This window comes from Balaenoptera acutorostrata, chromosome 3 (assembly GCF_949987535.1).
Source record: "Balaenoptera acutorostrata chromosome 3, mBalAcu1.1, whole genome shotgun sequence".
Taxonomy (NCBI): Eukaryota; Metazoa; Chordata; class Mammalia; order Artiodactyla; family Balaenopteridae; genus Balaenoptera; species Balaenoptera acutorostrata.
Genome location: NC_080066.1, coordinates 137221117 through 137246176, shown reverse-complemented (window position 1 = coordinate 137246176; position 25060 = coordinate 137221117). Strand labels below are relative to the sequence as shown.

Sequence of the window (25060 nt, the reverse complement as noted above, 5' to 3'; positions counted from 1 at the left end):
TTCGCGGTTCGCCTGCTACTCTCCCCCTCCCCGGCCCCTCCCAACAGCCACCCGGGCGGGCGCAGCTCCACTTCCGGCGTACGAGGCGGTGACAATGGGAGCGGCGCGGGCGGCGCCGGGAGGCAGCTGACAGGCGTCTTCGGCTTTGCTTCATGGCCGCTTTCCCGCCCCGCCTGGGCTCTGTGGGCAGCGGGGCGGCCCGCGGCAGCCGGGAGCCGGAGTTGGCGAGCCGAGCGGAGACCTGTGCGCGGCGCCGCTGAGGCGCAGCATGTGAAGGAGAGACGGCATCCAGTGCGAGGCGAGCCTCTCAGCCGGCCGGGATGGCCACGACGGCCGAGCTCTTCGAGGTGGGTCCCCGCAGCTCTTCAGGGAGTGGCAGGCCCGAGGTGCAAGCAGCGAGGTGGGCGGGCAGAGGAGCGGGCGTTCGCGGCTTCGGGAGCAGCCCTGGGGAAGGAAGGTGGCAAGGGGTGGGGTGGTGGCTCCCGTGTCGGCGCGGGCGGAGCGTGAAAGGGGGAGGGGTGGCTTGGGGACCGGGGTGGGGAGGTGGGCAGGGGAGCAAGCCCGGAGTCCCAGCGGAGGAGCGTTGGTTTTGTCCGCACGGCTGGAAGGGAGCCTCGGGGTTTGGGCGTTGGAAGATGAACTCGGGATGAGAGTGGGAAGGGCTGACTTGGGGCGCGGAAAGCGGAGCCTGACCCAGGTCTGGCGAGCCCCGTCTTGTCGCCTGGAACCCCGCGTGATATTCTAGGGCCACCCCTTGAGATTGGGACGACTAGGCGCTTCTCGTGGTTGAGTAATGACTCCCGTTAGCCAGTGTTAGAAACGGCGCTCACTTGCCTAGCATTTACTCTTCCATTTGAAAAGGCTGTAGTATTTCTTACGACGATAAAGGCCTACTAAACCCTTCCGACTGAAGGAAGTCAAAACGAAAATTAACATTTGTGTTCGGGTCTTGAGGAATTGAAGTGTATTATAACCCCCCCTCAACTCGGTGCTTTGTGACCACCTAGAGGGGTGGGATAGGGAGGGTGGGAGGGAGACGCAAGAGGGAGGGGATATGGGGATATATGTATACATATAGCTGATTCACTTTGTTATACAGCAGAAACGAACACACCGTTGTAAAGCAATTATACTCCAATAAAGATGTAAAAAAAAAAAAAAAGAGTCCTTAACGCGTGAGACAGTGAGATTCTAATGTGTTTCTTGGACCGTTTTCAGTCTCTAAAACTTAAAATTCAGTTTAGGGAAATCCAGTGTGAGAAGCTGTGATGCTTGAGATAATAGAATAGGAAAATTCTAATTAGACCACCTAACAACGTGTAGGGGATCTTCTTTTGTGACAGAAATGAAAACTGAGATGTGAAGGAAGGGGAAGGAAGAACCTTTTTGATGTGTGCTTGTGTTTCATATTGAATAATAAAAAGTGTAAGAAATAATTAAGAAAGAAGACTGCAGTTGACAATAGATAATTTCTCCATAAGTGAAAATTGGATCCTTTTTTCTGCGTGAGATTCAGCAGGTTTTGTGGGTTTTTTTGTTTGTTTTTTTGGCTTAAAATTTGAATGCCACGGTTTCTATAACAACTGGGAACTTTTCATTTGTTAGCTAACTATGTTTTGGGTTTCTGTCAGCTTTTGGATAGATAATGCATTTATTGAGGAATAGTGTATGCCATTTTTATAATAAGTTGTAATAAAATAGTAATTTATGAGTGAAGGAATATAATTATAAGAAAGAATTGGGAAATATTAATTACATTTCCTCAGATTTAAGTGTAGGGATATATTATTCCATTAAGTACTCTAACTCCAAAATTGTGCCATCTGTTTATTGATTGACACAGGAGCAGGGAGACATTCTTTTTGCTACAAGCTTTTACTGTGTGTTCCTGAGCAAGATACTAAATAGTTCTGTAGTTCCTTGTTTTATTTTCACATTTTTATAAAGGTAGAAAACAATTTATGAACTTGAAGTCTGTAATATAGTGAAATATGGAACCAGCCAGCTATTAATAGAAAACTGTTATTTTGTCATACAGTTCAGAAGGCATTAACCTTTGGGCTTATGAATCCTGCTTGACATTCCCAGTTGTCTTTTTTTTCTTAAAATGTTTGATCCCATGAGTCCACGTATACTTCCTTGAAAATATATTTGATTTCTTCCCCCCGCCCCCACCATGGGGGAAGGAGAGGAGGTAGAGAAATATCTGTAGTATATTTAGCTTTCTAGGGTCTTGCCATTTAGTAAAGTAGTTAAACTAAATTAGGGTTTAAGTTAACTCAGTGACTCCAGTTATGATAGCAGGTAATATTCACTTACCAGTGATGATAGAGACAGACTAGTCCTGTGTCTACAGTGTTCGTAGAACGACCTTGAACATGCTTATGGATCTTAACGCATGTGACTTTCTCTTTCCTGACCATATGTAGTTTGTTGTTTCATCAAAATTAAAAGCATATTACCTTAGGGACTTCCCTGGTAGTGCAGTGGTTGAGAATCTGCCTGCCAATGCAGGAGACATGGGTTCGAGCCCTGGTCCGGGAAGATCTCACATGCAGCGGAGCAACTAAGCCCATGCACCACAACTACTGAGCCTGCGCTCTAGAGCCCGCGAGCCACAACTACTGAGCCTGCGTGCCGCAACTACTGAAGCCTGCGTGCCTAGAGCCTGTGCTCTGCAACAAGAGAAGCCACCGCAGTGAGAAGCCCGTGCACTGCAACAAAGAGTAGCCCCCACTCGCCGCAGCTAGAGAAAGCCCGTGCGCAACAACGAAGACCCAAGGCAGCCAAAAATAAATAAATAAATAAATAAATTTTTTTAAAAAGCATATTACCTTAATAATTACAATTAAAGGTTAGTAGTCATGATTAAGAAGTGTATTTATCTTTTCATCCCTACAGTGGATTCTACTCTTGAATAAGTTTTCATCCCTAAGTGAAAAGTTGGTCTCTTTGCTTTAGAGGGAGAAGGGAAAAAAGAAAACAAAAACCAAACTTCGTTTGTCACCGCCATTTCCTGTTGCTTTTGCCTTAGGACCTAGGTTGTAGGACAAGTCAGGGAGTGCTTTTTCTCTTGCTTCCCTTTCTTTTTTTTTTTAACAAATACCCCTTGTATTTCTTCCATGGGGGACTTGTAGTTCTTTTTTTTTTTTTTTTTTTTTTTTAAAGGATTTTCTTATTTATTTATTTATTTATTTATTTATTTATTTTTGGCTGTGTTGGGTCTTCAGTTCGTGCGAGGGCTTTCTCCAGTTGCGGCAAGCGGGGGCCACTCTTCATCGCGGTGCGGGGACCGCTCTTCATCGCGGTGCGGGGACCGCTCTTCATCGCGGTGCGCGGGCCTTTCTCTATCGCGGCCCCTCCCGTCGCGGGGCACAGGCTCCAGACGCGCAGGCTCAGCAATTGTGGCTCACGGGCCCAGCTGCTCCGTGGCATGTGGGATCTTCCCAGACCAGGGCTCGAACCCGTGTCCCCTGCATTAGCAGGCAGATTCTCAACCACTGCGCCACCAGGGAAGCCCTCTTGCTTCCCTTTCTTAGTCACAGCTGGAGAACTGTGGAAAACAGAGGTCAGGATGTAGTCAAGGATATTTAGTTTTTGCATCCTGGCTTTAACGCACCAATAAACTGAATTGTGTTTTAATTTTTTCACATTGAAAGAGAAGTTATTAACTCAATACAAAATTATGTTTTGAATCCATGAAATTTCGTAAGTGTTAATCCTATTTCTTTTAAAATCTTCATATTGGTCCTGTGAGACTTCCTTTTTAACATAAACACCTTCATACAACAAAATCAAACTACAGGATATTTCCTCAGTTGACAGAAATGGTTTAAAAGTTCTGTCTGCAGTGTTTCTAAATGATCACCTCAGGTTGGACATTCTAAACAGGAATTCCTATGTGGTTTGGATTATGTCCTCTGCATATAAAAAGTGGCGGGGATAGTAGATTTTTTCTTTGTTGTCATAAGTATTCCTCTCTTTTCACTGCACTACTGAGAACATTGTACTCCCTTCTCACTTGCTATTTTTCTCTCCTGTCATTCTTCTGGAGACAATGGCTATTCTTCTGCTTGGGCAAGCTACCTTTATGGGAAAGTTCTTTGTTAAGTAGGGTCCGTTACCCATTCATTCAACAAATATTTGTTGAGTACCTACTAAGTTAATGAGGCTGCATGTCTCAAAGGGTGTGCTGTATACATATTAATCCTATGAGATGTGCTGCAAAAAACCCAAATGGTTCAGAGCCCAAGGGTATGGGCATGCTTTGCTTCATTAGAGATTTACAGTATACCTTAGTATGTTAAGTATTCTAAGAAGTTCATTTCCCAAACTTTTTTAACCATGAGACTGTTTTACTTTCTACTGTTAATTTTGTGAATTCTATGGAACATACTTTGGAAAATGTTGAATTGTATATAGAACTCACCCTTACTGTTAAATAAGGGGAAAGAAGATAGATATATAACTATATATATATATATAAAGCAGACAAGACGATAAAAGTCAAGATATAAAGGGAGGTAACTGTAGACCCCAGAGACAAGGGAAGAATTCATTTTAGCTGAAAGATAGCATGCATGAAGAAGAGGAGTGCCATGTAAGGTAATTGGGGTTTAATTGTAGAGGTCCTAAATGCCAGGATTAGGAATTTGATTTTTTTTTTCTTTCTTGTAAACGTAGATGCCTTGATAGTAGTGTTTGAGGTCATGTAATTTGACTGTGGTGACAATGGCTGTTTGACTTCCAGCTTAGAATTTGAATAGCTAAGAACACGTTTGTGTAAAAACATATGTATGTCTCTTAGATTTACAAACTAAGTAACAAAAGCTATTTAAACAGACTTATTGAAAAAGACTTATTCTGTTGTTCAATTAACTAGTTAAATATGTTTAATGAACATGATATGTACAAGTAAGGACCACTCCTTTACCTAAAGTGTGCTGAAATGCTACTTGTTTTAGACATATTAGCTATTAAACAAGTGTTTCTGGAACCTCGCCACCAATTACAGTATCATGTATATGAGAAAATGTATTTATTCAGTAAACATTAGCTTACCTTACCTTACCTACCCTAGGCCAGAAATCCTTCCAGGTACTGGAGTTAAAAGATGGTTTGAGTTAAAAATCTAGTTGGGGGAGTCAAAGAAAAAAAAAAAGAACTCTTTCTACCACTACTCTCAATATTACTTCACTTCTGACACCAGATGTGTGGGGATTTTCTTCCACAAGAATTCAATTCAGTTTTCCAATAGACACTGACTGGGTGTCCTACAATTCACTGTAATTCTGGTACTGTCTACCTGGAGTTAGCATCAGATCCCACAAGTTAAGGGCTCAGTCCCACAAAGATGCCCCCGCTTCAGATACCAGTTGCAGTTCAGGTTGTCACCTGTGTTTCTGACTGACAGCTATAAATTGGAGGGTCTCATGACCCCGTCTTAGAGATTCAGTAATTTGCTAGAATGGCTCACAAAACTCAGGAAAACAGTTTACTAACTAGATTACTGGTTTATTATAAAAAGATAAAACTCAGGAACAACCAGATGGAAGAGGTACATAAAACAAGATACGGGGAAGGAGTGCAGCACTTCCATTCTCTTGGGTGCTGCCACCCTTCCAGCACCTTGATGTGTTCAGCAACCTGGAAGCTCTCTGAACCCCACACTTTAGGGATTTTTATGGAGGTCTCATCATGTAGGGATAATCATTAACTCATCTCTAGCCCTTCTCCCCTTCCCAGAGTATAAGGGGTGAGGCTGAAAGTTCCAGGCTTCTAATCATGCTTATCTTTCTGGTGACCAGTCCCCATACAGGAGCCCACCAAGAGTTGCTTCAGTAGGACAAACGATGCTCCTATTACCCAGGAGATTCCAAGGGATTTAGGAGTTGTGTGTAAACCACTCCTATCACCTTTGTCACTCAGGAAATTACAAGAGTTTTAGGAGATCTCTGTCAGGAACCACGGTTGAAGACCACTGGAACAGAAGATGCTCCTAGTACGCTTATCACTTAGTCCCTTAGTTGTCTTGTGTGTGCTTTCTTTCTACCTTTCCATGGGTAGGATGAATCCCATTTTGCCAGTCTGAAACGAAACGAAACGTTTGTAGTGCTTTTCAAAAGAATCAATATTCAGTAAATGTAATTCATTTAAATCCACCATGAAACACGTAGTCTCATGAAAATCAAATCAAATGTGGTTAAAAAGGAGAGCCAAATGTGATAAAATTCATTTAGTTCCAGTGCCAGAATTTCATAAAGTTCATATTTGGTTTCTGGTAGAATCTTGGATTTATAACACCATAGAATGCCTATTTTTTATTTCTGGAGTGGAAGGTGGTGGTCCTGCCTTTTTGGTTTTGGATCTATGAAGCAAGTCTTGATTTTCAAGATCCTGTGCAGGGGATTTGGCCATGGCCCCGATAACAAGTGGTTTGATTTATTGTGCATCTATGGTGTGCTCAACATTGTTCTGTTGACCACAGCTGGAAAGCTAGAGAAGTGTATGACAAATCCTGCCTTTGCTTTCAATTTAAGTGTGGAGAAGAGAAAAACTTACAAATGTTACTATAAAACAATAAATGACAAAATGGCAGTAATATATTGTTTTGTGTTGGCATTTGAATTTTTAAGCCTCATAGGGGTTAAGAGTGAAGAAATCAGTGGAGATCATCTAGGGAAAGAACCCTTTCCCCATAAGTATCCTTGTGGGTTGAGTTACCTGGTCACGGGTAAGGAAGCAGAAGTAGCATGGGTTTGAAAATAAGACTAGAGGAGGCTGCTGGTAGTGTACCTGTTCATTTTGGGGTGCAAAGAAATTTGGTTAGGTAGTGCAATATAAGAACTTCAAGGGCAGACTTAAGAGTGTAAACTTCATAGTTTAGGAATTGCATAGGGAAGTTTCTGACTAAAAGGGAATAGTGTTTTAAAGATTAGTTTGGCAGTGGTCTGCACAATGAATTTAAGAAAAGCCCCTTATATAGGAAGTACTTGAACCCACCTGTTAGTTGGTTTAATAGGACACAAATACTTCTCTCTGAAATCCTCTGAGCCTTATTTTTTAATCCAAGCAAGCGAAAATATTATAGATTCTTTGAGTTTGTGGGTGGCTGTAACATATTTTATTGGATCTATTTTTCGGAAAGCTACTGTAAGAAAATATAAACATTTGATTGGATTTTCTCAAGGAAACAATGTTAAATTAGGGATTTATGTTCCTGTCCAAGGGCTTGAGGTCTTAATTTTTAATAGAAATGACCACAAACCCCAGGTTTTTATTACAATTGGTAGCATTTGTAAAGAATAGGAAATCAGTTTAAGAGATCAACACAGTAATCAATTATGTAAAGTTGAATTTAATATGATAGTATCTTTGTAGTACATACTTAGATTTTTGTTTTTGTTTTGGACGTTTGCTTTTAACTACTACAGAAAAATAGAGATTAAGATATACCTTTGTCAGGTTCACGAAATTCTAAAAGATTTTTGGGGTAATTGTTTACAGGTATCTTTGAGAATCCTCTTAGGAGGACTTGGTCATTTGGAGGTCTTGGAGAATTTGCTAATTTGACTATCTTTTTCTCATTGTAAATGCCTTTGCAGCGATGCTAAGTATTAGAAAGTAAATTATTGGGATTTATTTGGTTTTATAAGCAGCAAAGGTTTTGTTTTGTTTTTTGCTTTTTTGGAACTTCCATTCCATTGGAATGAGTAGCTGATTTATCTTAAACTCTTGTTGATAATTTGATTGCTTCTGAAGATGAAACCTGAACTTTGCTTCCAGGATGCTGTTGTCTCCTAAGTTTTCCTCCTCCTTTACTGGTCCCCCTTACTTTGTCTTTTGTTGGATCCCTTTCCTCCTTCTATCTCCACATGTTGCCATGCCCTTCTTCTTCCTAGATGAGCTCATCCTGTTCTGAGGTTTTAAATAACTCTAAGATTATGTCTAGCGCCAGTTTCTTCCCTGTAATACAAACTTATTTTTCTGACTCTGTGCTCTGCATATTCACTTGTGTGTCTAATTGGCGTCTTCAGCATATCATATGCAGAATAGAACTCTTACGTCCCTTCTCCCTTTTCCACCTCTTTCCCCAGTCTCACTAAGTGGCACCACTTACCGTTCATACAGCTGTTCAGGCTGCAGACCTCTATGAGTGATCATGATTGCCTTTTAAAATTTCTCCCCACATCCAATTCATCAGCACTTTGTATGAGTACAGTCTTTAAAAATGTCATGAACCGGGCCACATCACAGTACCCCCTCTACTGCCACTTTTCATCTGAGTCATTAGCATCTCTTGACTAGACTAGTACAGGGTTGCAGGTTTTCTCAGAGAAGCAGACTTTGAGACAGAGTTTAGTGTGCAGAATATTTATTAGAAAGTACCCTTGGGATAAATACATGTGAAAGGACAGGGTAAAGAAGCAAGATTGGGCCTTAGGAGAAGTAGCAGTACAATGCTGGCCCAGTGACAGTGGTGATGATCCCTATGGGAAGATCTGGAACTAAAATTACCTATCAGAGTTGTCCTGCTTTTGACCAAAGTGGTCAGGCCTTTATATCCCCGTCTTACTTAGTCATTGGATATAGACCACATTGAGAAAAGTATGACATTGAGTGAAGTGGCTCTCTGCAGCTGAGAGGATCCCTGAAAATACTGCCAGGTGAAGGTTCTGTGCTGACAGCACTGCTAGCAGCTAGAGCAAGACCCTTCTTGAAGGGAGATCTGGATGACACATGTCCACCGCAGACCACCCCTGTGCCACTAGACTCCGTGTCTTCACATACATTTGGGGGGTAGCTCCTCTAGACTCCAGTTGGGGTTCTTATCCTGGAGGAAAATTAGAAGGTGGTTAGTGGGATGAACTATGGCCCCTGCTGTTGCATGTGGTCTCAGGTTGCAACTGATATCACTTTACATTTTTTACTCTCCGTTCTAACTCCCCCTCACCTTCAGCTAGTATGTCTGCTGCTTTTGGTGGCTTAACTGGTTACCATACTCTTCTTAGGCCGGGTTGCACACTTGTCCGTGTACTTTCAGAATTGGTCAAGGGAGTATCACAAGATCCTTACAAGGAGATCTGTGTGTCAAACATTGTTCCCTGACCCCTCTGTATAGTAGCCACCCTGCCTCCCTCTGATGATGTCAGTTGCCCTGCCAAAGATGGTCACTCCTCTTCTTGTTTTTTATTCCCTGGATAAAAGCAGCCTGATGCCCAGGCAGCACTTGCAGTTATAGTTTATTGGGACTCTTATTATGTTCCCATACAAAAGTATTCCCCCTTTGGAGATTAAGGCCTCTAACCCTGTAGACCTTAGAATTGCAGGAATAGCAAGAACAAATTGGGAGTCATGATGAGCAGGGCCACTTCTGATTTTACTCCTTGTTCCCAGGCTCATGTGTTTTTCCTGTTGGGGACACAGCATCATGTAAAGGTTTTAAATTCAGAATGTATACTGCATCTTGGCGGATAGTGCTCCATCTTTATAGAGTATTGTCTCTGAACTGGTAGTTCAGTTATACCTTCAACAGGCTCTTACAGTGCTCTATCAGACTGGCAGCTTCTGGGTGGTATGGTTTATGATATGACCAGTTGATCCCATGGTCACCCCCTTTGCTGTTAAATGGGTCCCATGGTCTGATATATGAGATCCTGTGCCAGGAGAACAAACACTTCCTCTGAGGATAGGCAAACTCAATTTGGAATGTTTCTATTCCTGTTAGAATGAATTACTCTTCCAGCGTGGAAAGAGCCCAGTGTAGTCAACTTGCTACCACATGGCTGATTAGCCTACTTGAAGGATGAGGCTGTTTTAGGGGCTCAGAGTTGGTCTCTGGCACTCTTAAGCTAGATCTTTGGCTTTGACACTAGATGGATCAGCCTTGCTAAGTAGGACCTCGTGCTGTTGGGGCCATATCTCTGTACTGTGTTCTCTCTGTTCATGTGCGCAATATGCTAATGCTGGGCAGAGGCTGGTTGGTGTCAGCTGGCAGAGTCATCTTGTCTACTTGGTTGATGTCTTCTTGTGGATATTAACACGTGGTACTAAGATCTTCATACTTCATGCCCAGTCTCATGTATCCATTCACATGCCTGTACCCCAGACTTTCCTGTTCTCTTTCTTCCAGTCTTTTTCCTCTGATAGCCAGGCCCTTTGCCATTGTCTGTGAGTCCATATATATTCTAACTGCAGGTCAGTTTTCTGTCCATCCAAGAGGATGACCAGGTGTATTTCCCAAAGCTTTGCCTTTTGGGAGGATTTTTTTTTTTCTTGCCACTGAGTTTCAAGGCCACGGTTGAGGGAGGTTGTAATTGCAGCTGCTGTCCATTTTCATTTGGCACCCACATGCTTAGCCAACTCTTCATAAACCAAGCTCATGCTATTTCCTTCTCTGTCATCTGGTTGTAAGAGATTCCCATAAGGCCATACATGTGAACTGAGGGAAGGATGCTAGTGCAATAGTAGTGGAAGACATGGGAGTTTGGGCTACCTGCTTAGGCAGTTTGCTTTGTGGTTCTGTTCATGTTTGATCCTGGATTTACTTCTTCCGTCTTATGATGGATAGTTCCTAGGTCCACTTGGGGAGTCTGTTAGAACACACCTCATGTTATAATTCTGGATGCACGGTCACTTCGTGTCCTGTGGTCAGGTGTACCTTCTCTGCCAGGGTCCAGAAGCGTACTAGGAGTTGTTCCTCAAAAGATGTGTAATTCTGCTGCAAATGGCATGATCTTGCTTCACAATCCAGGGATCTGTGTTGTGATTATCCCACTGGAGCTTGCTATAACTTCACATGACATTGTTTCTTGGCACTGATTACTTTAATACTTTAGTAAATGCTGATTTCTTTAATACTATTGGGTCTGCTAGGTTGTATGGCCCCCTCTTCCACAGATCCCTTTTCTGTTTTTGTGTTACCTGAAATATGTGCCAGAGTGGGTGTGGAATATGTTGGCTCCAGAAGCTGAAAAGGCCTACCAGGTGTTATGTGTCCTTCCTTGTGGTGGAGGTGCAAGGTACCATAGTTTGTCCTTTACTTTGGATGCGATGTCCCAGCCTCCCCTGTCTACCTTAAAAATTTTATTGATACACTGTGCCCGTGAATCTTTATAGAGTATATGTCTCAGTCTCCGGAGCACGTGTGTCTTACCAAGCTTCTCCAGTGTGCTAGCCAGTTCTTGCTCATTTGGCCCAATTAGCATGATGTCAGTTCATATGAGGAATCAGTAAGATGTTCTGCAGAATGTCCATACAGTACAGATCATGTTATAATAGAGGGTAGGAGAGTTCACATAGCCTTGAAGCAAAACTGTAAATGTACACTGTTGTCAGTTTTATGTGACCATGAACTGTCTGATCCTCTTTGCTAGTAGGGATAGAAAAGAATGTATCAGCTAAATCATTGACCATATAGCATGAGGCTCGGAGGTTGCCACCGCATGTGGCACGGCAGATGTAACTGGGGCTACTTTTTGGTTGATTATTGAGGTAGTCGTTCTCCAGGATTTGTGTGGTTTCTGCAAAACCCAGACTGATGAATTAAATGAGAAAATGATACGTAACATTACCCCTGCATCCTTTAGATGGGGGTTGGCAAATTTACAGCCCATGGGATACCTGCCTGTTTTTAAAGTTTTATTGATACATAGCTAGACCATTTGTTTATGCGTTGCCTATGGTTACATTTGTATAACATAGGCAGAGTTGAATGGTTTTAACAAAGACTCTGGCTCTCAAGCCTAAAATACTGTCTAGTCCTTTATGAAAAAATTTGCTGATCCTTGCTTTAGAGCTTTAAGAGTGGCACTAATTTTTGCCATTCCACTTGGTTACTACATTGAGTAGGGAGGGGTAATTTCAGAGACTTTTACTTGGACTTCCCCACCATAATAGTTCCTACTCTATAAACCAAGGACTCAGTGTGGAAGTTGCATTGGCCATCAGGTGTGTCTGTTCCTATTAAAGGTTTGCAAACTGGGGAAATGGCCACTAGTTGGGCTAATGGCCCATTGGACCGATGGTGAGCTTGACTTTGGCTAGGAATGTGTTTATTACTTGGCTCCCATATGTCCTCCTCCCATATGTCTCTTGAGTCCATGGTGCTTTGAGTCAATCAAGAATGTCAGCTAGGACCCTGTATACAACAGACCTCAAAAAGTTTGAATATTCCCTTTCCCTAGTATATAGTTACTCAAGTAAATTGTTGTAACTGCTTTTGGGGGAAGGAATAGTAGATTCATTACTGCATATATTTGCCAGCATATTGCAGAGTCCTTCCTCCTGGGAACCTGGCCTTTTCTTCAGTCAATAATGGGGAATATGTTATAGTACATCCTTCAAGACCTTAGTACAAGCTGTGAATTCTCACTACCTCTCTTGGTCTCATCTACAACTATTCTCCACTTCACTCACTGTGCTCTAGTCACACTGGCCTCTTGTCATTACTTGCATACTAAGTTTGTTCCCTGTACTTGGAGCATTCCTTCCCCAGATGACTTATTCCTTAGCTGCATTTAGTTCTTTGTTCAGAATTTACTTTTTTAAAAAAATATTTATTTATTTATTTATTTGTGGCTGCTTTGGGTCTTCGGTGCTACATGCGAGCTTTCTCTAGTTGCGGCGAGCGGGGGCTACTCTTTGTTATGGTGCGTGGGCTTCTCATTGCAGTGGCTTCTCTTGTGGAGCACGGGCTCTAGGCGCATGCGCTTTAGTAGTTGTGGCACACAGGCTTCAGTAGTTGTGGCTCACGGGCTCTAGAGCACAGGCTCAGTAGTTGTGGCACACGGGCTTAGTTGCTCCGCGGCATGTGGGGTCTTCCCGGACCAGGGCTCGAACCCATGTCCCTTGTACTGGCAGGCGGATTCTTAACCACTGTGCCACCAGGGAAGCCCAAAATTTACTTTCTTAGAGAGGCATTGCCTGATCACTTCTACTAAAAATAATTCCACTCTTATCCATCCGTCTGTATCCTGTTTAGCTTTCTTCATAGTTCTTATTACGTTTTCATGTATCTGCTCATTTGTCTGTTACTCTCCTCCCTGAAATCCAGTGGAGCAGAGATTTTTCTCCTGCCCTTAAGAATATTTAGAATAGTGAGTAGCATGTAGTAGGCTCTCAATTAATATTTGTTGAATGAGGGAATACTGTATTTTGAGAAAATTGAAAATGTTTCATATGAAAAAATGCTTGCTTTTTTTTCACTGTCAATAATACTTGTTGATTTGTAAGTTTTTTGACATATAATTTAATAAAACTGGTTTGTTGAGATTAATGAACAGTGTAACATGTTGAATTGAAAACTGAAACTACTCTCAATAACTAATAAATGAAATTAATAACACATGAGAACTGGGACTTCCCTGGTGGTCCAGTGGTTAAGACTCTGTGCTTCACCTCAGGGGACATGGGTTTGATCCCTGGTTGGGAACTAAAATCCCGCGTGCCACATGGTGTGGCCAAAAAAACAACAACAACAAAAAACCACACATGAGAACTAAGATTATTAAGTACTGTATTTACACAAGTATCTATGCGTAAAAAATGACAGGGAAAAGGAGCACGATTACTATATAATTTAATGAAAGTACTGTGGACTTTTTTTTTTAACATCTTTATTGGAGTATAATTGCTTTACAATGGTGTGTTAGTTTCTGCTTTATAACAGAGTAAATCAGCTATACATATACATATATCCCCATATCTCTTCCCTCTTACGTTTCCCTCCCTCCCACCCTCCTTATCCCACCCCTCTAGGTGGTCACAAAGCACCAAGCTAATCTCCCTGTGCTATGCGGCTGCTTCCCCCTAGCTATCTATTTTACATTTGGTAGTGTATATATGTCGATGCCACTCTCTCACTTTGTCCCAGTTTACCCTTAGTACTGTGGACTTTTGAAGAACTGCTACTTCCTAAATAAATTTAACCCCTTTTAAAGAAAAAAACTCTTTATTTTACCAGAAGTGAAGGCTTGAACTTTTGAAATCAGATAAGCATATGTGATCTTGGATTAAATAGCCTTTTTGTATCACATAATTTCCCAGGTATAAAATGAATCAACATTAATAGAACCTACCTCATGGACTTGTTAAGTACATATTAAATGAGATTAAGTTTGTAAAATGCTAGGCACATATCTGGTACATAGTAGACACTTTAAAAAATCAGCTGTCATCACCATCTTATCATAATTTAGGGGTATTTCATGTGCTTATCAGACTTTCTAAAGTTCTAAGTAGCTCTAAACATAAATTTCTTTGAGTCATTGCTTCTCAATTTATATATGTAAATTAAGAATTGTTAGACATGTCAACTCTTTGTCTCAAGAGAAGTGAGGTAGACTACAGGTATGATTATATAAATGATATGTTCGCTAAATGAGTTAATTGTATATTAGAGGGCCAGAATTTTTACCTTGCAGCATAGCTAACTCATCCTTAGGATTTAATCTTCGAACATGTCAGCACCTGGATAAATGTGAATTTTTAATTTTTTTACAGTTATTACAAAATATTGGATATATTTCCTGCATTGTACAATACATCCTTGTAGCCTATCTTACACCCAGTAGTTTCTGCCTCCCACTCCCCCACCCTTATATTGCCCCCCTTCCACCCCACTGGTAACCACTAGTTTGTTCTCTATATCTCTGAGTCTGCTTCTTTTTTGTAATAGTCATTAGCTTGTATTTTTTAGATTCCACATATAAGTGATTTCATACAGTATGTGTCTTTCTCTGTCTGACTTATTTCACTTAGCATAATGCCCTCCAAGTCCATCCATGTTGCTGCAAATGGCAAAATTTCATTCTTTTTTATGGCTGAGTAGTGTTCCATTGTATTTATATACTACACCTTCTTTATCCATTCATCGGTTGATGGACACTTAGGTTGCTTCCATATCTTGGCAATTATAAATAATGCTGCTGTGAACATTGGGGTACATGTATCTTTTTTTTTTTTAATTTACGTGTTTGTCTATCTATCTATTTATTTATTTATGGCTGCGTTGGGTCTTCATTGCTATATGCGGGTTTTCTCTAGCTGTGGCAAGCGGGGGCTACTGTTTGTTGCGGTGTGCGGATGTCTCATTGCGGTGGCTTCTCTTGTTGCAGAGTACAGGCTCTAGGTGCGCAGGTTTCAGTAGTTGTGGCGCATGGGCTTAGTTGCTCCGCAGCATGTGGGATCTTCCTGAACCAGGGCTTGAACCCGTGTCCCCTGCATTGGCAGGTGGATTCTTAACCACTGCGCCACCAGGGAAGTCTGGGGTGCATGTATCTTTACAAATTAGTGTTTTTGTTTTTTTTCAGATATATACCCAGGTGTGGAATTGCTCCACATATGGTAGTTCTATTTTTAGTTTTTTGAGAGACCTCCATACTGTTTTCCACAGTGGCTGCACCAATTTACATTCCCACCAACAGTGTAGGAGGGTTCCCTTTTCTCCGCATCCTGGCCAACATTTGTTATTTGTGTTCTTTTTGATGATAGCCATTCTGACAGGTGTGAGATGATAGCTCATTGTGGTTTTGATTTTCATTTCCCTGATGACTAGCAGTGTTGAGCAGAGCTGAGATTTAAATCACTCTGTTTTCACTGCTGTATAAAACTTAATAGTAACTTTGGGAAACTACGAATAGCTCCTTGTGCCTAAGGTTTAGATGGTAAGGATAAGAAGAATTCAAACTGGAATCGCCAGTAAATGCTATCAGTTTAAGTTACATGCTAAGTGGGAGGCAATATATGATATCTATTTGTACGAAAGAGGGTAATATGGAAAATATGTAAATTAGTGTGTATTAGTCTAAAAAATGCATTCTCAGCCGATGGTGAACATTTGAATGTTTATTTTCTTGATTGGGCCTTCTACTCTGATATTCTTTTTTTTTTTTAAAGTTTTTGTTTTTTTGTTTTTTTTGTTTTTTTGTTTTTTAAATTTTATTTTATTTATGGCTGTGTTGGGTCTTTGTTTCTGTGCGAGGGCTTTCTCTAGTTGCGGCGAGCGGGGGCCACTCTTCATCGCGGTGCGCGGGCCTCTCAGTATCGCGGGCCTCTCTTGTTGCGGAGCACAGGCTCCAGACGCGCAGGCTCAGTAGTTGTGGCTCACGGGCCTAGTCGCTCCGCGGCATGTGGGATCTTCCCAGACCAGGGCTCGAACCCGTGTCCCCCGCATTGGCAGGCAGATTCTCAACCACTGTGCCACCAGGGAAACCCTGATATTCTTTTTTTATAATTCTTTTTTTCTGGGAAAGTTTAGAAAATTTTACCCTGCTTTTTCATTTTTTTCATTTTTAAAATATTTATTTATTTATTTATTTTTAATTTTTGGCTGCGTTGGGTCTTTGTTGGTGCGTGTGGGCTTTCTCTAGTTGTGGCGAGCGGGGACTACTCTTCGTTGTGATGCGCAGGCTTCTCATTGTGGTGGCTTCTCTTGTTGCGGATCACGGGCTCTAGGCGTGCAGGCTCTAGAGCACAGGCTCAGTAGTTGTGGCGCACGGGCTTAGTTGTTCTGCGGCATGTGGGATCTTCCCAGACCAGGGCTCAAACCTGTGTCCCCTGCATTGGCAGGCGGATTCTTAACCACGGTGCCACCAGGGAAGTCCTGTCCTGCTTTTTTAATATCAGATATTATACATGAGCATTTTTTTCTGATTTCATTAAATTGTTTTACAACATGATTTTAATAGGAACATAATTGTTTTATCCTGTAAGTTTACTATAATTTTTCAATAATGATTTTGTTGAATATTTGTGTAATAATTTTTCAGTGTTATATATAATACAAAAATTTTGTGTTCATATCTGCTTTTTCCCTTAGAATTTTGTAAGTAGAATTACTGGGTTAAAGGGTATGAGCATTTGTAGTACTTTGATGTTACCAAAATGTTACCTGCTGTCCTCCAAAAATACTGTACCTTTTAACATTTCTAACAATAATGAGAGTGAATTTCAGCTTATCCTCTCCTGTATGCATATTATAATTAAGGAAAAAGAAAAACTTTGTCAGTTTGTGAGGCAAAAAGAAGAAAAAAAAAGTGATAACTAGACCTTATTTGATTACTAGTGAAGCTGTATATATTTCATGTTTCTTGGCCATTTGTATTTCTTCTATAACTTGTTTGTGTCCCTTGCTCATTTTTCCTTTGGTATGTTCCTGCTCATAATACTCTTTAATATTTTAATATACTAATTTTCATTAAGTAATTTGTTTATTGAAGATTTTTTTAAATTGAAAAAGCCTGTACATTTTAATAATACAGATGTGTTTAATTAGTAATTTAATTTTAAGTTCTCACATGGTATAAACTGTTTCATTTTTGTAAGTAGTATTAAGTCATGGCCTGTGAAACTTTTTAAAAGAACATTTATTTTGTAAACTAGGAGCCTTTTGTGGCAGATGAGTATATTGAACGTCTTGTATGGAGAACCCCAGGAGGAGGCTCTAGAGGGGGACCTGAAGCTTTTGATCCTAAAAGGTGAAGTAAAAATTTCTTTTTCATAGACCCAATCTAGTACAAATTTGTGTCTGGAATAGAGGTGACTGTTGGAATTCCTTTCAACATTCATGTAAAGGGAGTTAACAACTGGCCAATAAAAGGAAGAAGCGTTAGAAGTTTGAGATTTATTTTTTTCCTTTTATGTTTCTTTTATTTTAGAGAAGGACTTTAAGTGATATGGAGGAAGGGATTTTATTGCATTTTGAGAATTTAATATTTTCTCCAATTAGTAATGAATTAGAAATGGCTGGCTATACCTCTAAAATAAAACATGTTGAATATGTTGTTTTAAGTATCGGTGTAAATTGGGGGAACAAAAATTCACCATACCCTGGAATGCACAGTATTATTTTTATATAGTACGATTTACCTTTTTAACTATTTCTATAAAATTGGTTTCAATTCTGGGGGTTAATGGAGATTCCCTATGAGGTTTTCATTTATGTCGGAGATAATCCCTAACAGGATGCTGAAGAGAAAATTAACATGTTCATCCTTACCTCAAGGAATGCTCACTAATACTTTATTTACAATTATAAGTGAACTGGTCACTTCCTAGTGATCAGTTATAGATGGATTGATACATATTCTAATTTTCCTTTGTTAGATTATTAGAAGAATTTGTAAATCATATTCAAGAACTCCAGATAATGGATGAAAGGATTCAAAGGAAAGTAGAGAAACTAGAGCAACAGTGTCAGAAAGAAGCTAAGGAATTTGCCAAGAAGGTACAAGAGCTCCAGAAAAGCAATCAGGTAAACATTTAGTTAAATAATGAATAGTTTATACAGGCTTTAATGTCTTTATTTCCGTTCAGTTTTCAGTTTTTTTAAAAAATCTAGTGCAATAGTAATTGTTGAGGTTTCTTTATACTGCTCCCATCTCATGGGATAAAATCTTAATGAATTGTTATCAGGCACTCTTGGTGCACTTGCTTGCCTACTGAGTGTTGGTTTGGGATCACAGTACTCCCTTAGGACGGGGTGGTATCCATTACAGTGTGGTCCTTGCTTCCTCTTTAACAGTGCAAACTTTTAAGAATGATAATTCAGTAGACCTGTATTTTTAGGGGGTCGTGATTAGCTTGGACATTTAGGTATTTATTTGCATTCTCATTTAATCATAAAGTAAAATAATAATACCAGACCAACTATTGCCTGGATGGAGTTTTTTCCTAGAGGAAACCTGGTCTGGGAAGTTTCACAAAAGTCATGAGGTATATACCCTAATGAGAATGCTGGTGTAATTGGGAAAAGCATGTGCAGAACTCTTCCTCAGTCCATTTGGGAGTAAAACTAGATCTCTAGACTGACTCTGGGGTAAGTAGGCCAAGCTTCTTAGCCATTCTTAGGCCCTAAACTTAATCTGGACCCTCTGAACCTCTTTCACAGCCTGGACCTGATGTGGAACTTGATTGCCCTTTGTAAATGTAGCTAGAAGAGCATGTTTAGCATCGCTGCCTCCCAGGGGCTGTTTGTTCTTTAGTGTTAGGGGTTAGCAAGCTGATTTCTGCTCAGATTTCATATGTTTAGATTCCTTCACTTAAACATGTATAACTGTTAGAAAATAATAAAGTCAGTAATTTACATAAGATAGAGAATGTGTTTTTAAGTAGTTGAGGTGATAGATTCCAAATACTTGTAATGCAGATTCCCCTTGGTAATAATGATAGTATTAGTAGTTAATCTGGGTTCTCTGATTGTATTTTATGCTTGTTCACATTTTTTCTAGGTTGCCTTCCAACATTTCCAGGAACTAGATGAGCACATCAGCTATGTAGCAACCAAGGTCTGTCACCTTGGAGACCAGTTGGAGGGGGTAAACACACCCAGACAACGGGCAGTAGAGGCTCAGAAATTGATGAAATACTTTAATGAGTTTCTAGATGGAGAATTGAAATCTGATGTTTTTACAAATTCTGAAAAGGTGAGCACTGTCAGAAGGATAAAAGCAAATTATAGCATTAATAACAATGCCCTAATTATGAACTACAGTTATTACTTTCCAGAGTCAGACTTCAAGTCACTGAGTAGCTGACTTATTAAAAGTCTTTATTCTGAAATGTACACTTGTCTACAGATTGCTGATCAAGTATATATATATTCAAATTTTTAGTTGGGTTGCCTGGCATTTTTGTTTATGAAATTTGTATGGTTTAGAAATGCTGAGGTAACTATTTTAATAAATATTTCTTTTTCATAATTGACTTTTAATATTAACAGAATTTGATAGTCACATTCCATTGGGTGAGGGGTGGTCTGACCTAAATCATTGACAAGCTGAAGTATCTTTCTATGCAAGGAATTCAGAGCTTCTAGTTTTTGTTACTTGAATAAAGATCTTTTACAAAGAATGAAAGCATAGTTTAGATCAAAGAGAATAGAAAAATCTGAATTAATTGTTCATGTTAATCTTTTTCATAGCACTAGTCACTTAATCCTGGTCTAAGGTTGCATGGTGTTGGCTGCTGTACAATCTTGGAAGAGGTTATTTAGCTCACTTTCTTCCCCTCGGGGGAAAAAAATCAAATGCATGAAAAAATAGACATTCTTATGGATCGTATATGCACATAGTGACATTGTCCACTAATATGTTGAATACAGTCTTCCAGAATTTTTCTGAGTGTACTCCATGGGATATCTCAGATAGTGGAATTTTAAAAACTAAGTAGTACTGAAGTTCACTTTGAATTAAGCAACACATTTTTTTGTGAGTAGGAACTATATAGGGGTATAGAATTTATAATTTTTAGAGATCTTTGAAAGGAATGGTTACATATGTAGAGATAACTCCTCTGAAGAAAAGGCAGTATTTTAAATAATGAGTTTCAGGAATTATATTTGTAATATAAAGTAGAACTGATAAGATTAACATCAAGAACATTATCATACTTAAACACTTGTAAAATACTGGCAATATCTAGTTTTTATATAGTCACGTGATTTTTATATATAATAGTGTACACACACACACACGGCTTGAACACTGAACTGTTTTTCAAGATAGTTTATGGAATGGTTTTATTTTATGTTTCCTAAATATAAACATATTTCTAATGTATTATAAAAGTACATATTTATACATATAAAAATGTTTTTTTGTATATATATAAAATTGTATATAATTCAAGTCTTATACCTTGGGTTACCTTGGATTATACCTGTTGGATTGTAGAGTATATTTATGTTTTGTTATAAACAAAATGCAGATATTTTACCCAGTGTGAGTTGGTCTGTTTATTTGATGCAGCTCAAGGCAGCCATTTAGAATCTAGAGAAAAATAAATATTTTAAAATTGACTGATTACACATATTTTTACCCTGATTTGTATTGCTTGTAATGTTTTGCATAATGAAATTATGTTTTTTACACTTTTCTTTAAACATTTTAATTATCCTCAAGTAATTGTGTAGTTCATGGTATTACTATTGTCTCTTAATTTTTAAGATTTTGATTGAAAGAAGAAGAAAAAATCTTCATATTCTTGCTACTTCATTCACTTGGTCACTAGCTGTCTGTAATTTTTGAAGAGCAAGTAGAGCTAACAGTGCTTATGCTACTTCCTCTTATTTTCTCTCCTTTGCTTCACTCCCTACCATATCCCGTTTTCTTTCATCTTGTTCCTTTTTTCTTATACTCTAGTCCTCTTTTCCCAATTGTCTTGTTTTTCTCTCATATCTCCCATAAGTTTTGGGTTACTGTTGAATCATTACTTCTGACCTGGTACTATCACAGTTAACTACACTTAGGAACATCATATATGGTATTAGATTGCTAATTATTAGATAAACTTCTAACTATCTCAATTTCTGCACTGTGTGCCAGCCACCTTCCCAATGGAAAGAAAAGGAGAATCACCCATGTAGTTAGGGAGGTGTGTGATTGTGGAAGGAATTAGAATGCGAAAAGATAACAACACATCTTTTTCCTTTTTCTTGTTGCTCCATAGTCATTTTTGCTTTTTTTTAATCTTTCCTTCTCAGAATCTTCTAATTTTCTTCTCTGGGAAAAAAACCCATTTTATGGCCATAGTATATATATTCCCTCTTACCTCTGTCATTACAAAGTATGTTAGTTGTTTCTCTTAGCATCACAACTTAATGTTCTTCATGTAGATAATGCCTGATGGCCCTGATTATCTTTAACCTGTGGTGGTCTCTCACCTTACCCTAACATCAGTAGCGGTGGTCTCTCATCTTACCCTAACATCAGTAGCAGATGTAAGCAAGTTATTAGATTGTGGTTTTGAAAGCTTCTGTACTTTTATAGTATATTTCAACTGATGGATGACCTTAAGAGCTACTTGTGCTTGAAACAATTTTTATAAAATAATTACCTGTGGGAATTCCATAAAATCAAGTGTTGTTTACTCTGCTATACTTCTTACTATATTAAGTGAAGTTTTCAAATACTACGTAATGGGGACTTGCATCTCTTAAGACAACAAGAACAAACTCCTGATAGGAACATAAAACATGTATGTAGGTCCTTTCTGAAGGGAGTATCGGTGAGGAGAAAAGGGTGGGCATTGCTAGTACAACTAAATGGCATGGTGAAAAGAGATAATGCAGTGGTATCTGTGCCCATGTTCAGTAGAATAGAGTGAGCATCTGGTAACTGAAAATGACAGTGACATGCTGACTAGGAGAGAAGAGATATCTGAAGCAGAAACGCTATCTATATTCACTATTGCTGGGCAAAACAACAATATCATTTGGTCCTGCTTTTGTTTTCCACAGTTGCTTGCCAGACTTCACATGAGTACTCGGTTAGAAAGATCTGTGTTAATGTTCTCAGCTCTTCCTTCACGTTTGTATGAGTCTCTCTCTCTCTTTTTTTTTCGTGTAAGAGAAAGTGAATGATCATAAAATCATTTAATTAAAGGTGTGCCAAAATAAAACTCAATACTTATTTGAAATTTGTTTTAAAAAGTAAACATTATATAACTCCCCTATACATTAGTGTGAATAAGCACAAATGTCTGCATTTTAAGAATTTTGGGCCCCTTGCCTAAATCCTTTAGTTCGACAACTTGAATAAGTACAAACATTTCTGTACCATTTTCCATTCTAGAAACTTCATATTAAACTTAATCTTTGCTTTTATAACAAGTTTTATAACTTGATATGTTCATTAAATGACAGGCATTTTGTTGTTTTTTTCTTCACTTAAAATGGGATATATACAGCAGTATGATCTGAATTATTTTCATAAATCTTGTTTATCGTTTCACAAACTCAGAAGATACTTAAACTTGCTTTCAGCAATCAGTGATTTGAATTTTTTCTGAGTAAACTTGAACTGCAGGTTTCATTGGGAAGGGATTGTGGCATTATAAAATCACAAGATTTCAGTACAATAATGACAAATGTTTATGTTTTGTTGACTCATTATTGGTGATACCCCAGATGTATTCCTGTTGCTCATAAGATTTTATTTGTTGTGTTTTTTAAAGAAAATTGTTTGGGTGAGTGTTTGGGCATACATAGAAGAATATTACTATTTTTAAATATAAAATTATTTTTTGATATGTATAAAGGTTTTTTTAAATTATTGCTTTTGTTTTTTAATAGATAAAGGAGGCAGCAGACATCATTCAGAAGTTGCACCTAATTGCCCAGGAGTTACCTTTTGATAGGCAAGTTTATTTCTCAAGAGCTAATTTGAGTATATGGTATAGTGTATAGAATAAAATTGTACTTTTTCCTGTATGATTTTGCTCATTAATTCAACAAAAACTTATTGAGGACAGCCTTTGTACAGGTACAGTATGTAATAGCTGATTGAAAAAAATGTGGTATCTTAACTAAATTTAATGATATATCTTGAAATAATTTCAATCTTATGTTTTTCTTTTGAAAAAAATTGATGGAGAATTTTGAAATTGGAGTAAGATTTTGAATTTTCTTTTTTTCTGGACTTTGATAAACAGACTAGAAGGGGACAGAGAAAGTTTAAACATGGGGCTCTTGAGTTCCTTCTTCTTCTGTCTACATGAGAATTCTTAAGCTTTTAGGGGTCTTGAACACCTTTGAAAAGCTGGTGAAAGCTATGAAATTTCCTTAAAAAATTCAGATACACAGACTGTTGTATACAATTTCATGGAGTTTTAGACCCTTTAGCCTATCTGTAGGCTCCTTCCTAGGGACTTCAGGTTAAGAAATCCTGTTTTAGATGCAAGACCCTAGGGCCATTGCTAAGTTAGGTATTAATGGTTTCATCCTAAAAGAAACTTCACTGAGAAGGAAATTCTTTCATGATTTCCTTTAGTTCATGGAATGTCAGACTCTATAATAAAATCTTGTTAACAGTGGTTCTCCCATTTAAATATCTGGAAAAAATGTCTTCCCTTTTAACAGATAATATACGTATTTTATTCTTTTTTTTTTTTTTTAAAACATCTTTATTGAAGTATAATTGCTTCACAATGGTGTGTTAGTTTCTGCTTTATAACAAAGTGAATCATTTTATTCTTTTGGTAATACTTGAAAATCCTGAGGTACAGGTAGAATGTAAATGTATTGCTATACTTAAAGCTTGTCCATTATGTCCCAAACATAGAGTGAAAGTGAATTCCCTACCCCCAAATATATCTTATTTTACTCTGAACTTTGTATCACATAAAGGATTAGCAGTAATAAGCATCTATCATTTAGCTATTATTAATAATCTCATACTTGTCCAGCATTATGAACAATGATTTTTAATGTCACCCACAAAAAACCTCTCTTTAACTTCATTTCAGAGTTAAACCATTTACTTAAATGGGTAAAATGTATGGCTCACAATAAGTGCATCATAATTGTTGGCTTCATCTGTCTCCCACCCCTACAAACACACAGGCATATACTCATCTTCTCCTGCTTCTCAATTACATGCTTCTCTTACAGTTTTGTTTTAGCATATCAAGCCTTAGAATTGAATATATAGCCTAATCAAGTTTAATTTTTTCACAAAGATCAATATGGCCTAACATACTCTGTGATCCACTGTGACTTTGATATCAATTTTGTATAGATCTTTAAATTATTACCTTCTTCATCTGTCTTTGGCATTCTTTTGCCACCCACTCTCCTGTCTCTTCAAACTAATTACATAAGATCTCTCAACATTAATTTTCCATGTTGTGCATTCCCCCTTGATACTTATGATTTGAAAAAAATTCTAGTGTATGGTAGTGTGTGATATTTTAGTTTTTGAATTTGCAGAGGTTGAATGCTAGGCACATTACTGGGTCCTTTTTATGGCTTCTATTTTATTTTTCTAGTTTTAAAATAACTCATTTGTATATGCTTATTTTATAGTTGTTTTTCTTTAAGTAACAATAGTGGAACGTCATATGAGGAAATCCCAACTGAGGGGAAAATAGACAAATATCAAGTGAATTTAAAATGCCGGTGAATATGAGAGGGACAATAACCCAGTTGTTGGGGCCTTCTGGGTTGTTAATGCCTCATACAGAATTCCTCCCTTTAAAAGGGGATTGGTGGGACTTCCCTGGTAGTCCAGTGGTTAAGACTTCGCCTTCTAATGCAGGGGGGTGCAGGTTTGATCCCTGGTCG

At 38.8% G+C, this 25060-nt stretch overlaps 1 protein-coding gene across 2 annotated transcripts in view; it reads left to right on the top strand.

The window, feature by feature from the left end:
* Positions 1-82: 82 nt before the first annotated feature.
* EXOC5 (exocyst complex component 5) overlaps positions 83-25060 on the top strand; it is a 58149-nt gene continuing 33171 nt past the window's right edge. The window contains exons 1-5 of one of the 2 annotated variants that reach the window (XM_007192918.3): positions 83-347; positions 17383-17477; positions 18106-18253; positions 19230-19424; positions 23072-23136. In XM_007192918.3, coding sequence (XP_007192980.1) covers positions 321-347; positions 17383-17477; positions 18106-18253; positions 19230-19424; positions 23072-23136 — 530 coding nt within the window. In that variant the 5' untranslated portion in view covers positions 83-320. The remainder of the gene's footprint in view (positions 348-17382; positions 17478-18105; positions 18254-19229; positions 19425-23071; positions 23137-25060) is intronic. The other variant, XM_007192917.3, reaches the window with a different exon arrangement.